Source organism: Symphodus melops (assembly GCF_947650265.1).
Source record: "Symphodus melops genome assembly, chromosome: 2".
Classification (NCBI taxonomy): domain Eukaryota; kingdom Metazoa; phylum Chordata; class Actinopteri; order Labriformes; family Labridae; genus Symphodus; species Symphodus melops.
Window position 1 is genome coordinate 2,622,532 of NC_136692.1, and position 16,948 is coordinate 2,639,479.

Sequence of the window (16,948 nt, forward strand, 5' to 3'; positions counted from 1 at the left end):
CTGTATGTCTTGTCTCCTCTGCCCTGGTGAAGCTACTGATTACACAACAAGGTGCACCTGGCTTCAATGTTTAAAAATCCAGTATCCAGTAAGTATTTGAGGACACCTGGTGGACGGCTCGAGCATGGCACGAGATGAATTAGGGCCCTGGGAGATGGGAGCAGGAGCTGAGTTCAGGAGTCTGCCTTTAAGAAGGTAGTAAGAGTTATGTGTGAAAGTATGCTTGTCATTCAATATCCTTTTTCCCTCCTTTGTAAACGAAGCCTCAGAGTTACAGTTCAGAAGATCACCAGAAGAGGGCAGCATTGGACAGCTGTTTAACTGAAACACAGCACAATACAACTGAAAGTTTGACCTGTTAACAATTCATCAATGTTAGCTTCAACATTAATCACTTATTCTTTGTTTCAGTCTGAAGACTTGACATGAGGTGAAATGTTTCTGCAGGAAGAGGAGAAAAGGCCTCAAACAGAACCGGACCTGCTTACCTGGGGCAAGAATCTGAGTGCTGGGCATCTCCAATGTGATGTGGTACTGGGGGGTGAGGTGAGGAGGGACTCTCACAAGTCCGCACTCGTGCACTTAAAGTTTGGGGTACTTACTTCAGTGTGAAGTTAATCATGATCATTTTTGGATTTTGAAGTGTGCACTTGTTTATTTTTTTAGCCTGTGTGTGATACTCTTTACACACTATACAAAACTTTCCATGACATCTATCATATTGACAATACCTAAAGAAAAATAAAGACATTTCATATAAATAAAACAAAAAACCCAAAAAGAAACAAACAATCACAGAAGGCTCCGTCTGATTTTCAGCATCTAAAAGATAAACATGGTTACATAGCAACCAGTGTTTGTATGCACTTCAAAGTCTACACTTATTCCCTTGTAAGTGAGCACTTGAAGGCAGAGTGGGTCATTTCCTCCAGATCCACTTATTAAAGATTTTTAGTTGAAATCGTCTTTAGGTCCTGACAGAAATGAATAACTCAGGTGCTCTGAAAAAAAACCAAATCCATCCATCTATCTCTCCTGATGGTCGTGTAAATGCTTGCACAGGTATGTACTGTACTTACCTGCCTCAGAGAGGAAAGGCCCCCTTCATTATCATATTGTTGCCATGGCATTTCAAACTCAGGCATGACAGCGAGGTGATGAGTGTAATGATGTGCTCCAACTCAGCAGGACTAACAATGTGTGATACTCAGTGAAGCGTATTTGTTTTGTTTTGTTTTTTAAAAAAGAGGACAGCAGGTAATTTTGCCGTTAATAGTCGCTCGGGTTGCGTTTTCTTTCAGAGGATGAGCTGTGTGTTGCTCCCAAGAGGACGACTGTGAATGACAAAGGTAAGACCCGCCATGCAACTTTAAACAGCACATCATCTTCTATGCAGATTACACTAAGCTGCTGTCGCCTTTTCTCCCCGCTCCCTGCTCCTCCAAAGTGGACTTTCTCCCGCCGAGCTCGAGAAAAGTGCTTCACACTCATTAAATCACTGCTGTTTGATATTCATTAATTTATTCCATCTGCTCTGGCGTGGCCTTATTGGACACGTTGCACATTTCTGGTCAATTCTAACTTTGTGCTTTAAAGATTGATGAGTGCTGTAAAAGCCGATTAAACTCTGTCAGTGTTCCTCTCTATTAATCTGCTTTAATGAGAGGTTAGCGGTCCCTGCGCCTTTGGGTCTTTAATCCTTATGGGCCAATTCTCATTGTCAAGTCAAGTGATGTCATTTAAACCCCCACCAAGCCACACATGTTCACTGTGGCTTTATTATTATTGTATGTGTGTGTGTGTGTGTGTGTGTGTGTGTGTGTGCTGCACAGAGATGAGTGGGGTAGGTCAGTGCGAGGTGGACCTTTGTCCGGGGTCGGGCTGATGCCTATTATTTATTCATGGCCGTGTGTCTGACCGGTCGCCTAATTGCACCAGGAGGAGCCCAATTACCCTCGTCGGTCTCACATTCACATTCAGTAACAGGAAGCTGTGTCGCATGTGGGCCACGACTTACAGCGCACGTCTTATTTACATTTGGACATCTCAGGTTTGCAGGAGGAACGTTTGTGACTGTTTGAAGGTTGTATAGAGGCTGCAATGTAAAAAAAAAAAAAAAGAGAGAGAGAGAGAGAGAGAGAGAGAGAGAGAGAGAGACTGGTTTTGAGGACTGAGCTGGACTATAGTGGTTTTGTTGCAGCATGGGAGCATTCATGGCGGACTAAACTAAGCTCCTAACGCTCCCTACTTTTATCTTTCTTTAATGGTTTCATGTTTTTTTATGTTTGTTTTTTCTCCCCTCTTACATCAGATTCAAGCAAAGATGTGAATATGAACACTGCAACAGAAAACATCCTTATTTCAAATGAGGAGGAAGAAGAAGAAGAAGAAGAAGAAGAAGAAGAAGAAGAAGCAGAAGAAGAAGAAGAAGAAGAAGAAGAAGAAGAAGAAGAAGCAGAAGAAGAAGAAGAAGAAGAAGAAGAAGAAGAAGAAGAAGAAGCAGAAGAAGAAGAAGAAGAAGAAGAAGAAGAAGCTGACAGCCAAACAACCGACAAGGAGACAATTCAGTTTCTGCTTCCTCTTTCCAGTCTCTGCCAATCTTTACCTACACCAGGTAAGATGTCATCTTCAGAGAATATTTATACGTGTTCACAAGTTGACATTTTAGAGACCAGGCAAGTTTCGCCATTTAAAAACAGAGAGCAACCTTCAGGGACAAAACACAGGAGCATTAAGAACATTATTAAAGTCTGGGGTAAAGCATCGTCAGAAACACAACCTAAACTGGTGCTGAAAAATGAAGCTGCAGTTCATCGAGTGTCCACTCGAGGCACATACACACCCATTCCAAAATTAATTATATTTACCATAAAAGGTTTAAAACCCGTCTCAGCTCCAGCTCTCATGTATGAGCTCTCCTGTTTCACCCCGCAGCCTCCCCTCCGTCGGATCAGGCCTTCGTGCAAGCGGCAGCCATTTTCCAGCGGCTGCGGTCGGAGAAGACGGCCTCACAGCGACTGCTGAATTATGAGAGGAAGACGGACACGCCGCTGCCACATGGAGGGGACAGCGCCACTCAGACACGGGCCTTCCAGCTCGCCTTCAGCACACTCAAATGTAGGAATCTCCACAGCTCCTCGTGTTGTTTGCAAAGTCCTCACATCCGTTAACCATACTTAGTTCAGTTCAGGAAGTAGAAGCACCCTGCTGCAGAGGAAGGGGAATTCGATGGTTGAATGTGAAGATGAAATTAATTTGATCGACTGTACTTGTGCTACGTCTGCAGACCTCACACACCTCCTTATCTCTATAATGAACAGGAGAGGAAAGCTGCAGCCTGTGTCAACTCCAATATTTACTTTTGAACAGCGAGCAGGAGAGAAAACTGTAGATTAAGGAAGTTCAAGTAAATGTACAGTCGCACATTTCATTTGCCCACGGGACTACCAATTACTTCAGCTGGAGGGGCGGCAGATGTCTGCAAGGGAGGTGATAAGAGGGTGCATGCCATGAACACACACACACACACACACACACACACACACACACACGTAATGCACGCACTCATGCAGAAAGCACTCACACAAAATGACATATTGAATTGCACCTGTGAGGGCCGGTTGTTATCCAGTCATGCAGATAGGTTCGATTTTATTTAGTCAGGTTTGGGGATTTTATTAGGCTATCATTTTTAATAGACTTTACATTCAAAGCTGCCCTGAGTCATTTTAGATCTATCACATGAGCGGACAGGAGGGTGGCATCGTATCAGATTTTCACGCCTCAGTAGGATTCTAGTAAAATGCAAACGATACCACAGCAACGACATAACGAGTCATACACATCCAATATTTGAAACTCACATTTCGAAACACTGGACGTCCAAACTAAACGTGTGCAAAGTTTCAGATCACGAGCGAAACCTTTGTTGGAGTAATCCCAGGTTGAGTCTGCAGAGGGCGCTAAACGCGACCGGTTCCCCCAATATAAAAGCAAGAATTTCACGAGACGCCTTCAAGTCTCAGCAGGTGGAGCTGTTTGCTCAGGCTGTCTCCTCCCAGCACCCGGCAGCCCGGCAGCCCTGAAGCGTTCTGCCCTCTGAAAGAGCTGACATGTGGGAAGCCTTAAAGAGACAGCAGCTGAAACAAACACACACAAAAGTTTCAGGCAGAAATTGAATTGACGAGCTGCATGCAAAGCTACTCTGTAGGTTTCACAGACTGACAACATGAAAGGAGAACATGAGGGAAAACGGATCCTATCCTATCAGAGTTTTGTAATTGGTACCATTGGAGCAATTGTTTCAGTCATTTAGGTGACTCTGAGATTAAAAACGTTTTAAATTCATCTCAAATGAAATCCAACTTACGCTGTTTTCTCTTTGCAGATCAAGATTTACTGGAGGACATCATCACTGACAGCTGCTTCCACACTTCTCAGCTCATCGTGAGTCCCACCAAACCTAAAAAAAAAAAATACAAAATAAAAAATCCTGATTAAAACCACTTCAGCAGTTACTCACTGGCTGTTAAACTGTCCGGGAGTTGTCTGTCTTCAAATAAAGTATCCGTGCTCCCTCTCTGTCCATATGCTCCATCACAATATGGAAGAGTGCGAGCGAGGGGGATGGCGAGGCCGTTAGAGGCCGTTTGTATTCAGGTGTGTGCGGAGCCGGGCTGGTTATGGGCGGCAAATGATGCATACAGCCCAGAGGTAGACGCACCCTCACACTGGGAGACTGTAAATGGCCCCATAAAACACAGCGCAGTGACACATACATGGATGAAGACACACACCTGTGTGTGTGTGTGTGTGTGTGTGTGTGTGTGTGTGTGTGTGTGTGTGTGTGTGTGTGTGTGTGTGTGTGTGTGTGTGTGTGTGTGGAAGGATGACTTTATTGAGGGCTGTGTGAAACAGTCAGTATGACTATAAAAGCTGCCACACAGATCTTTGTAATTCTGCACACCTCTTTACTGAGCACACACACACACCACACACACACACCACACACACACACACACACACACACACACACACACACACACACACACACACAGCTGCAGTACAAACAATAAACTTGTCAATACGATAATAAAGACTGTCATGTTTTGCAGACCAGCGACTTGTTGCCGTTGGCGATGGTGATGCTGTTTGACTTCCAGGACCGAAGGTTTCTAGTGAATGAACGCTCACTGAAAAAAGGGGCGGAGCCTCTGCAGGAAGTCAGGGACATGGAGACCAGTCTGCTGAGGTGCGTGAGCGTAGATGTTTCTGATGCAACTGAAGCTGGTTTTGATCACACAGGAATGTCTTGTACGATGTTTGTGTGTGTGTGTGTGTGTGTGTGTGTGTGTGTGTGTGTGTGTGTGTGTGTGTTTTCCTTCAGGTGTAGGACAAAGCTCGCTGCCTCGCTGGCTCGCTGCAGAGTGAAACAGAGTCTGCAGAGCGTTTCTTGTTTTCTGTCTGATCCTGTCAGAACCAAACAGAACAGAGCCAAACATTTGCCACTGTACGCGTGGGTCAACACTCTGAAGACCAGGTACCTTTCACACTCACAAACTTCAGCACAGGCCTTTGAATCAACGAGTGTGTGTGTGTGTGTGTGTCACACATCAGGGAGCACATAACATCAGTGTGAGGATGGTAAATGTTCAACTTTAGCAGAGAAGCTATGAGGGATGCAGTACGGGGTTAAAGGTGAGTGAAACAGCTCGAGGATGAGAAGTGATCCAGACAACCTGTGCAGAAATCAGTTGTCGCTTTAGTCACTAATTTCATGTGTTTCTGCCTGAAAATAAAATCTTTAAAATGAGATTCAAGTTTCATTTCGGCTTTTTCTCTGTAGCGTCGAGGAAGTGTGTGAAGCCCTGATAAGCGCAGGACTACGTGAGGCGAAAACCTTGACTGATCTCGAGGAGTCGACGTTCTGCAAAGACCCGCTCTGCGCAGACACACTCGTCTTTTCACCGCAGCTTCACGCTCTGCTCCAGCACAGCACCGTTAAACACGCACTCAACATACAGGCACGTATCAGTGTGTGTGTGAATTTAGAGTTAGACTCATCAACAAAAACACACATTTGTCTATAACGTCAGAAAAAAACAATTACAGGGTGAATAGTGTAATCTAACTTTATTTGTTATTGACTCACTTATTTACTAATTCTAGGTTTAAATGTTCATTAAATTAAATCAGAATCAGCTGGTTGAGAATCTCAGTGGTTTGTTCTGCAGGAGTATTCACCATGTTCACCTGTCGTCCAGCTGAGAATGAGAAACTTGCACTGTACTACTACGGGAGCCTTAAGTGGACACTCGTCATTAAAAAAAAAGTATTACTCGATGTATTACTACCATGGTAATGAGAGACTTCCAGCTGTTATCTGGAAATAAAGACATCAATTAATCCAATATTTTTGGTAAAAACAGCGTTGTCACCCCAAAGAAATATAACAGGGAAAATAAGGAAGGAAGATCGGAAAATGGAGGAAAATTGAACACTTTGGTGCATTATTGCCGAGGTTTCTGTATACTACAGATCGTTCATATAAATACAGGAAAAATTCTACCAATCATCATGATTTCACAAACTTAATATTAATGATCAACTGATGGAAATAAACGGTAAAAAAAAGACTTTTTGCTACTAATAACAAATACCATTAGCTCTTACCATTAGCTAAGCATGTTAAAACGGTTAGCTACAAAGTGGTTTAATTTACCCTGGAATTAGTTAATTAATTTACCTTAGAATTAGCTGGATAGTTCTCTAGTTTCCTGTGTTGAAAAATTCAGCCAATACAGGAGTGCAAAAAAACTGCAATTCCTCCAGTGTCCACTTGAGGCTAGCTGCAAAAGCCAATAAATTCCTTCTATAGGTCCCATATTCAAATGCATATTTTACAGCAGAGATAAACATGTTTCCAGCCTGCTTAAAAAAAAAAAGAAATCGGCATCCATTGTTATAGTTTCTTGATTGGTACACCTCTTTACCTGTCACTATATTGATAAATGACAGGATGTCTTCAAAATGCTTTTTCAGACACCAATAGGTGACGTCACTGATTAAACGTCCATGCTTTATACAATCTATGATCCGTACATGTGTTTGTGTCTCTTTGCAGGACAGAAGTGTGTGCGTGGCGGTGAGCGCATTGCGCCCCCTGCTGTTTGAAAAGGGTGACGTTCTGGTGGTGGGGTCTTTCTCTGCTGTCACTGTGGCTCACATAGCCGTTGCGTCTGCTGCGCGCTCTGGCCGAGTGTTGCTGTGCGGCGCTGATCACACGTCTTCACACATGGAAGAGATAAAAGAGCGGCTTGCACTAATGGACATCAAAAGTGAGAATGTGTTTAAGCATTTTTTTTATTTTTAGATGCATTCCTTCTGAAGAAACGCTTGACTTTTCTGCTGCCATTTTACGTCCAACGCAGATTTTCGAGTCCTGTCGGAGGCGTTCTGTGATCTGAATGAGTGGGACGCCAGTGTTCACCGTTTAAAGGTCATCATAGTACTACCTCAGTGCTCATCCTCCGCCCTCAATGACCCTGTACCCACAATGCACAGCGAACATGGAGGTATATCTAAGCTGCAACCTCAAGGTTAAAAAAAAAAAAAAACAAGAAGCAAATTCAGAAGTGCACTAAACTGCAGTTCCTCGAATGTCCACTTGAGGCTGGCTCCAAAGTCAAGGAAGCTCCATTAGGTTCCTGCATTAAAAGGCCCATGTTAACAACCAGAAGAAGAAAAAAAGAACTTACATAAACTAAAAGATTAAAGATTTTCTGTCCATTTACGTTTATGTTTTTTTATAGTTTCGTTGTCTTGACAGATTGGGATCTGCTGCCAGACTTGTCGAACGGTTCAGTATCGCAGAAGAAGAAACACAAAATGGCCACGCAGCAGGCACGACTACTCGCACATGCTCTCTCCTGTAAGTACAAATTGAAACAAACACACAGATACATAGATGCTGAACAATTTGGAAAGAAACTCACAGCAATCTGAGAGAGGTGATATCCTAAAACAGGCTGTTTGGAGATTCCTTTATGACATCACAAAGGGCAGTAGCCCCTCCCCCAGGTGGGTGACACTCCCACAGCTAGGTGTTTGTTCTGCCCTCTGAGTCTGCCTTCTCACCGTAAACAATAGGACATGGAGCCAGAAAGCAGCGAGTACACCCGAGCCCTTCCAGAGAGGGGGCGTGGTCAGACACAGCTCATTTACATATTTAAAGCTACAGACACAAAAACAGCCTGTTCTGAGCAGGGCTGAAATAGAGGGGTTTACAGACATCATCGAATACACTTTGACTTTGCCATCTTCAAAGTGTCCACTTGCCTTTAGAATCAGGTTTCAAAGTCACATGGTGTTACAACATGTCAACCTAAAGACAAGATGGACGACTGTCTCCGTCCATTGCTTTCTCTGTTCCGTCAGTCCCAAAGGTTCAGACGGTGGTCTACTGCACGCGCTCCGTGTATCCCGAGGAAAACGAACAGCTGGTGAAAAGAGTGTTAGAGAAAACACACACTCCCTCCAAACTGCTGCCTTTCAGGTAAACACACACACACACACACACACACACACACACACACACACACACACACACTACAGCTCTCTGTGTGCAGGTATCATTTCTCATCATTGAGCTTTTAACTATGCGATCAGATTGTTCACTACTTGTCCACAGGCTCAAACCTCCAGTGGGTGACGTCACTCAGCCTTCGTCCATTAATCTGAACAGCCTATGGATCATTTCAACTCGCAGACAAGTCAAAAGTAAAACCCACCCTGTTTACCCTCCCCTTGGCTATTTCATTAACTTTTTGATCTGTAGCGAGTTACTGTTTCCGTGGTCGTAAATGTAACTTTCCACATTGTCCTTCAAAGTAAAAGCAGGTTTTTATTCAAAAAGGAAAGAAAGCGGAATCAAAAATAAAAACAGAAAAAAAAAAATTCAAACATGCAATTAACTGTGATTAATCTTTTTGAAATTCAGCAATTAACTGCTGTTTAAAAAAAACCCTGAATCATTTGACGTCTGTATTGAAGGAAAAATAGTTGTTTAAATAAGTTGCCAATCGATGCTGGACTCATCTACTGTGCATTGTTCAAACATCTGATGTAAAATCTTGAAGTGCAGTTCTCACAGTGAAGACCAAATGACAATATGAGACTAAATGGACTATTAAAGATCAGCATCGAGCTCATTTCATAGACTCATAAACAAATAGCTCAGCTCAACAGCTGTTCATCTTTATAACTGCAGAAGCCTCCTTAAAGTGCGCACGCAGCTTTATCTGTGTGTTACAGGCTGCTGGAGGGAGACGGTAAACAGTGTGTGTGTAATGTTAATATGGCCAACGATCCTTGCATATACTGAGGCTGTGTTTACTCTGAGTGTAAATCTGTTTGTGCCCGATGGCAGTGCAAAAAGATCCGCTGCGGTTCCTCCAACACTCGGAAACTTTCAAAGTCTGTTTCCACCAAAGTGATTTTCTTCCTACACGTCCTCCTGAAGGAATCCAAGCGTCACATCAGCTCTTTTATCGACCGACCGATGTGTAATGAGACGATGAGCAGCTTAAAGCACACCCCTCCTGTAGCACGGTGCTGTTTTCAGAGGACTGAGTTCAGATAAAGTAGATAAAGTAAATGTTCTCAACTGCAACAGAGACCTCATGTACAGTATAGTCCTCCAAGCGGGCGACTTTCCTCTGTCCTCTCTCTCTCTCCCAATTTCCTTCTCTGACCACCGTCCTATCAAATAAAGGCACATGCCCAAAATTAATTGTTCAACAACAAAAACATAAATAAGTTATTTTCTCATTTTAGAATTAAAGGCAATGTGGGTCGTTTTTACGGATGCTTTTTTTAATATTTTGGTTGAAATTCTCTTTAGGTCCTGACAGAAATTAATAACTCAGGTGCTCTGAAAACGGGACAAAGAGAATCTGTCATCTGTAGCAGTTTGTAAGTCTGTAAAAATTCGACCAATGTCTCCCACGAGGCACCAATCTGATGAACCAATCACACGCCTGCCTGCTCGTTCTCGTACCCCATGCATGCACGAGCACGCACTCAAAGCGTGAGCTGAGGGGAGGGGGCGTGGCTTTGGAGGGAGCACAGAGGGGAAGGGGTGCAGATGAAGCACCGAGGGAATGCTACTTTTAAAGTCACTCTCGTTTTCGATACATCACCAACCCTGCCTTTAAAGGAAGAAGAAAAATAAACTTTAGTTATGTCTCTACAAAGTTTGTCTGATTCACTAAGAACGGTGGCGGCTCGTTTCTTAAAAAAGTTGCGTACATATTGCTCCCGCTGTGTGTCCATCTCAAAGTCTAATCCACTGAGCGTGTATTTAACAGCACTCATTCTCATTGACCTGCGTGCTGCATTTATTATTGTTGTGAAAACCAAATGTGTCAATGAAGGTCAACAAAGAGAAATGAAGAGGAATTAGCCGCCCATAGGAGCGAAAAAAGAAACAGGAAGAGGAGGAGAAAGTCCTATATGAGGGCAGGGTGATTCTGCTTTTCAAACTCATCTTTAAAATCTCATATCTGAACCCTTAAACAACTAATTCTCATCTCATACAGAGAGGAACAAAGTCTGTAAGGTTTTTGCTTTTAGCCTCACTTTATAAATCCTTCGGCTCTCCCATCAATTTGTGGGGGAATAGATGTTCTGATTAAAACGGCCATGGGTGCAGATTTAATCCTTCGCAAGGCGTTCATTGAGAATTTTAATGTGAATGAAGGTCAGCAGCATCATTTCCATATTTTAACAGCATGTAGTCGGGGTTTGGTCCACTGAGAATACTAAACCTACATTTTCTCGCTCATCACTTGTCGAGCACACTCACACAGCAGATGTGCCATCGAGCGACCAGCAGAGACAGCTGGCTGTGAAGGGCCAATAAACATGTTTGTCCTCAGGTTCTGTTCTGAACAATCTGCCGGACCAACTCCCCAAAACCACTTACGTGTAAAGTAAACAACCGGGCATTTCAACTTTTACATTGAGCAACTATGAACAATGTTTTATTCTTTAAGTAAGTTAGATTTCTGGAGGTCTTTTATGTCTTCAGTAAAGACAGAGGACAGTGGATAGAGACGGAGGAGTCCTGGAGAGGGAGACTCTGGAGGGACGTGCTGCAAAGGACCCCCAGGTTGGACTCAGTAGTCTGTTTGGGCCCTGGGCGTAAAATCTATTGGGGGCCCCCGTCCAACCAGTATCATGTCTGCTGGTGTTTCAACGCTCCTTCTCTTCCTGTGTTTCACTGCCACACAGATGAATCCTCTTTTTTTATTTTCCTGCAGTGATTTAATTGGTCAGCGGTAAGTGCCGTCAAATGGGGCCTCATTAGGGAGGTGTCCTACTGTCATTGCAAAATTTGCACATTTTAACCCTTTATGGGGCAAGCGACTGACCACATATGGCCGCCCTTCTGCACCTGAGTGATCCTCACTCAGCCAATCAGAAGAGAGCACCCTACGACACTGATCCTGCTGTTGTGGCATTCAAACCAAATATGGAAACTTCATCCACGTTTATTTTTCTAACAGAAATAAAGTTCTGTTATTTCCCCCAATAACACTCTGAGGTTGAATTTCAAAGTGTTTCCATGAGTGCCCTGTAAAGGGTTAAACCTGGGCCCTAAGCAGTAGCCTCCCTTGCACCATTGACAACACAGCTATGAATCAACACATCAATCAGTCTTTTTCTGTTTAGAAATGTAATCCTAAGAACACGTCACATAGAGAGCAGGTCGAGACCGTAAAACTGCTTAAAAAAAACAATTGGTTGTCATGGTAATTTATGGTACCTCTCCTGAAAATGTCAACTCTTCAATGCAATACTTTCATTTGATTACATCGACTCCTTTGAATTAATGTGACAATGATGAATTTGTGTACCTTTTTGAAATCCTTCTCCATCTGCTTCGTTTCTTGTCTTTCTCTCTCTCTCAGGGTAAACGGTCCGATTTTCCCCGACGAATCCCAATCGGGAGACACGACAGACTCCAAGTTCTTCAGGCTGGAGTCGTCTCCGTTCACAAACGGCTGCTTCATCGCTCGACTCTCCCGCCAGGTGAGAGGAAGACGATGGAGAGGTGTTAGACGCACAGACTGGGAGGAGAAAGTGAGGGGCGGTTTGAGGCCATGGGGTTTTGTTTGGGGATTGAGGACTAACAGAGACTGTTTGGTGTGTGTGTGTGTGTGTGTGTGTGTGTTTGTTTGTGAGAGTGTGTTTGTTTGTGTGTGTGTGTGTGTGTGAGAGAGTGTGTTTGTTTGTGTGTGTGTGTGTGTGTGATTGCTTTGCAGCGAGACCTTCTGCTTGTGCTGATGCTGCACTTTTTAACTGTCTGTCTGCAGGGAGGTCAGTCAGCTCAGCTTGTCTGCATCACACACACACACACACACACACACACACACACACACACACACACTCTTTGACTATCACTGTGAAACACTGCAGCACTATTCCAAAACTCCATAAAAAAGGCACATTTAGGATGAAATATGAAAGGGCTCGTGAAATATTTCAGCTTTTTACAGCAAAGATGAATGATTATTTTTTTGTATCTTTCCTCCATCCCTTCAGTCCTCTTTGCATCACCTCTTTTCTCCGACCCCCCCCCCCCCCCGTCCCCCCCCGTCCCCCCTCCCTTCTCTTGCTCCGCTCATAAAAAGAAGAAAAATACAACAGACAGAAATGAGAAGCTGCTCGTTTGATCCCCTGCAGCTCCAAAAAAAAGAAAAAGAAAAAAAAAATGGTGCAGGGAGGGGATTGTGCCTCTGAGTTTGTGTTTCATCAACATACACCCACTCAATTACACACATCAATTACAATCTATGGCTCAACATCTCCAATCAGATCATCATTCACTCCTGCAACGATTCAAGTCACATCAGAGCTGGAGCCGAGGATTTAGCTCCACTGACACATGCGGTGTGTGTTTCACTGCTGTTCACTTGGATGACTCCAAACTTGTCAAACAACGCTGGAGGACGATCTGACCAAGACACATGGCATCATAAAGTGACTGAGCGAGAGAGAGAGAGAGAGAGAGAGAGAGAGAGAGAGAGAGAGAGAGAGAGAGAGAGAGAGAGAGAGGATGAGGCAAAAAGAAAAGCCTCTTTAAAAAAGGGTGACAGAAAAACAGACTACGCTATGATGCAATTGTTGTATCTTCGATGTTCTCTGTTTCATCACAAACTAACTCCTGATGCATTTGTTTACATTGGGATATTTACACCGACTTCAACATGACTCAAAAGTAAGGTGACCATATTTTCCAAACTCCAAATCAGGAGTCCCGCAGTTCATCCAGCGTCCACTGGAGACTCTCTGCAGGATCACCAGAAACAAATCGAAAAAGCCAGTTTTGACAGCCTAAAAACAAACTGGTCTCCTGTCTCTCTGTACGAGGGAGGAATATTTTGACAGCTCGTCCATTTTGATTTTATGAAGGATAAGGGTTATTCACAATACGGTGAATAGCTGACATGATTGGCAGGTGGTTTGTCGGGAGGCTTAAACCCCGCCTCAGTGATGTTTCCCGTTTGTCTGATGATATATTAAAGTCACTTTATCATTTCAATCAAACCTTACACACGGTTCCTTTCCTGAGCCGTCGCTCACACCTGGACTCTGTGAACTGTAATCTGCTTTAATTACAATCTCTCAGTCTGTCAAAGTAATGAAAGTGTGGATGCTGTCAGGTGTCTCAGAGCACATAATGAAGAAGCAGTGTGTAGCGTCAGCTTAAACATTTAAAGAGAAGGAATTAAAAATGCATGTGCAGTTTTTTGAAGCTATGCACAGAACATCATTTCTCTTTTATAGGAGAAGAGATAAAACACAGTTTGATGACTGACGGAGGAGGATGTGGAAGACAGAAAAAGTTAGAGGGGAGTGACTCCATTAATATGTCACTGCGGAAGAAGACACATATTAGCCTTTTGCACATACTTTACTACATATTAACATTTTCATTCATGTATCAGCTGATCAAACAGGCTGATCTGTAGCTGACGACTGCTGTGTGAACTGCTGCGAACATGTGTCTTTAGTCTGTCTACAAACCCCCCAATGATGAGAAAAGTCCATCCTCTCCGTCTTCTGCCTGCTCCACTTTTCAGAACATGTGTGCTCAAACAGGGAGTTTTCCCTTCATGACATCACAAAGGGCAGTAGCCCCTCCCCCAGGTGGGTGACACTCCCACAGCTAGGTGTTTGTTCTGCCCTCTGAGTCTGCCTTCTCACCGTAAACAATAGGACATGGAGCCAGAAAGCAGCGAGTACACCCGAGCCCTTCCAGAGAGGGGGCGTGGTCAGACACAGCTCATTTACATATTTAAAGCTACAGACGCAGAAACAGCCTGTTCTGAGCAGGGCTGAAATAGAGGGGTTTATAGACATGATCAAATACAGGATCAGAGTGGATTTACAACAACACACTTCACACACATGATGAAGAGGAGCTCTGACACTGATTTAAACTGGTTGTAGAGGAAGAGAAAATATTACCATGCCAATAACTAGTAGACAATGTATTTGGAAGTATGTGACGATATAAAGAAAACTGATGCATAATAGCATGTAGCTCAACAGCAGTATTGAACTACTTTGTGAGCTGTTTGTTTTCCCACATAGAGAGAAAGAGATGAAAGATAAGTGGCTTATGACGGGGACTAGTGTTATCTTTCCAATTATCTCCCACACTCTGATCTGTAAGGATGTAAAAGCCACCAAGCCCCCTGAGACCCCTGCTCTCCATCTTCCCCCTGCAGCTCGTGGCTCATTTCTGCAACTTTTTTTTATTGCTATTGTGGATGCTGTATGGGTCTCCTTATTTGTATGTGACTCTCGAGGCCTGTAGTTTTTAATGAGTTGTATCTTCACATCAAATCTTTTGCTTTTTTTTTTTTTTCTCAGGCCGATCCTACAAAGGTAGAAACAGTCCAGGACGTGCTGGCAAGGGCAGCAGCAAAGGGTCTCCTGGGTGGAATCCTTCCCGAACAATCGAAGACGGGTAAAAAAGGAAAAGGCAAGAAGAATCGAGGGGCTTCGGCAGGCAGCAAACCTTCATCTCCCTCGGGCCAAGAGCGCGAGATGGGAGGGGAGAGGGTGAACGGAGAAGATGGATTCACACCTTCAGACCAAGGGGAGCAGAAAGGTGAAAATAACGAGGAGGTTAATGGAGGGAAGAAGAAGAAGCGAAAGGGCAAACAGCGACCGAAACAAACCAACAGGTCGATGGCTGTCTCCAAGAATTCCTCTCAAAGTCACAAGAAGAAACCGACGAAGAGAAAAGCGAAGAGGCGTCTCACACAGACGAAAGCGAGGAGATTCCCTCGTCTCACACTGACGTTGATATCCTCGGCCAAACCGCCCAAACACCTGTCTCCCATCACAGCCCTCGCGCACAAGATAATCGACGCTCCAGCCATCGAATCCAAGCCGACAGTCTTTAGCACCTCCTCCCATGCCCGGCCTGCTCCACCCGTGACCCAGAAGCCGGAGCAGAGACTAAACGCAGTGACTGCAAGGGCGCAGAAGACGCAGAAGGACGCAGCTAAAACAGACAGCAGCTTTAAAACCAGGGGAAAGGTTCAACTCAAGGGAGAAATCATCGAGCAGGATATATCAAAGATTTCAGATTTCGTCCTGCCACCCATCTCTTTCCCGTCCTCCGGTTCTTTAAGTGGCAGGAGTGTAAACTCTCCTTCTCGGCGCCCTTCCCACTCTCAGCTACCCCAAGTCTCTGCATCCTCCTCCTGCGTCTCCTTGCCTGGATTGTAAGATGTTTGGTGTTTTTTTTGGGCCATTTTTGCCTTTATTGGAGGAAGGAAAGTGAAGATGGAGAGGCGGAGGACGACATGCAGCAAAGGGCAGAGTTTGGATTCCAACACACGGCTGTTACAACAAGGACGACAGCCTCCGAACACTGAGCCGTCATAAACTTTAAGAAAGGGATTCTTAATGATTGTATTTTATGAGAATATATTGTAAGTTATCATTTGGTTTTCTTGTGTAGCAAATACAGAGGCGTCGGGATCCATTATCTAAAGCTTTAAACGCACAGTAAGTTCATTCTGCCACCAGGGGGCTCTTAATCAATCAACTCAATAACAAAAAAATGATGTTGAGGCCGGAGGGGAATCATGGGAGTGATTCTCTCCTCCACCTCCCCTCCGCCCACGCCAGATGAAAACGAACTGTGTGTGTGTGTGTGTTGACCGTAGTCTAGATGTACAGTACGACCTGAGGACGAGAAAATGTTCACAGACGAGCTAAAGCTAAAAGCTGTTTTTAATCGCAGCAGCGATACGGCAGCTTTTAGTAGCAGCTCACGCTTCCGTGTCCAACTCAACATCCAGCGTTTCCATGGCAACGATAAACTTCATCAACGTCATCACGACAAGACACGTCCCCGTTAATGGTATAAAATGACAGATTTCTCCGAGTAATGTAAGAACGCAACAAATCAATAAAACCTACGTTGAATCCATTTTGAATTAATTTAGTAAACGTGAACAAATCAAATTCTACATATTTAAAACTATTTAAAGAGATATTTTTCCAATGATTCAAATCCCGTGAATACGAGAAACCTGGAAATGACATCATGACGACAGGAAGGAAAGTAAAGAAACGTAATCGACCTCAAACGAACGACACAGTCGACTTCAGGATCTGATTAAATGGCCGATATTCATGTAACAAAAACGTGAACTAACCTTTAGATCATGAAGTCGATGACACATTAAAATAATGAAAAAAAACCTCAAAGCAAACACCGACGCAGTTGCTCTATATTATAATGCTGTTTATTCTCACAACTGGTTACATTGATAAAGTGTACAAATCAGTGAGCAGCGAACAGAAGCCAACACATCCACCTGTGGGAAATGTGTGTGAGTTTGTCAGAGACGCTGGG

The 16,948-nt window shown here is 43.9% G+C and overlaps 1 protein-coding gene across 1 annotated transcript; it reads left to right on the forward strand.

Moving 5' to 3' along the window:
* Positions 1 to 875: 875 nt before the first annotated feature.
* On the forward strand, positions 876 to 16,145 carry LOC306819820 (putative methyltransferase NSUN7). Its single transcript, XM_079337391.1, has 13 exons — positions 876 to 1,349; positions 2,312 to 2,614; positions 2,935 to 3,117; positions 4,388 to 4,446; positions 5,115 to 5,251; positions 5,387 to 5,539; positions 5,846 to 6,023; positions 7,124 to 7,337; positions 7,431 to 7,574; positions 7,829 to 7,930; positions 8,437 to 8,554; positions 11,973 to 12,093; positions 14,944 to 16,145. The coding sequence occupies exons 2-13, from the start codon at positions 2,332 to 2,334 to the stop codon at positions 15,808 to 15,810; spliced, it is 2,559 nt and encodes an 852-aa protein (XP_079193517.1). The 5' UTR covers positions 876 to 1,349; positions 2,312 to 2,331; the 3' UTR covers positions 15,811 to 16,145.
* Positions 16,146 to 16,948: the final 803 nt, after the last annotated feature.

Coding starts and splice junctions, on each gene's coding strand:
- LOC306819820 (XM_079337391.1), top strand. CDS start 2,332: ATGAACACTGCAACAGAAAACATCCTTATTTCAAATGAGGAGGAAGAA. Junction 2,615..2,934: donor CCAATCTTTACCTACACCAG/GTAAGATGTCAT, acceptor TTCACCCCGCAG/CCTCCCCTCCGTCGGATCAG. Junction 5,540..5,845: donor GTCAACACTCTGAAGACCAG/GTACCTTTCACA, acceptor TTTTCTCTGTAG/CGTCGAGGAAGTGTGTGAAG.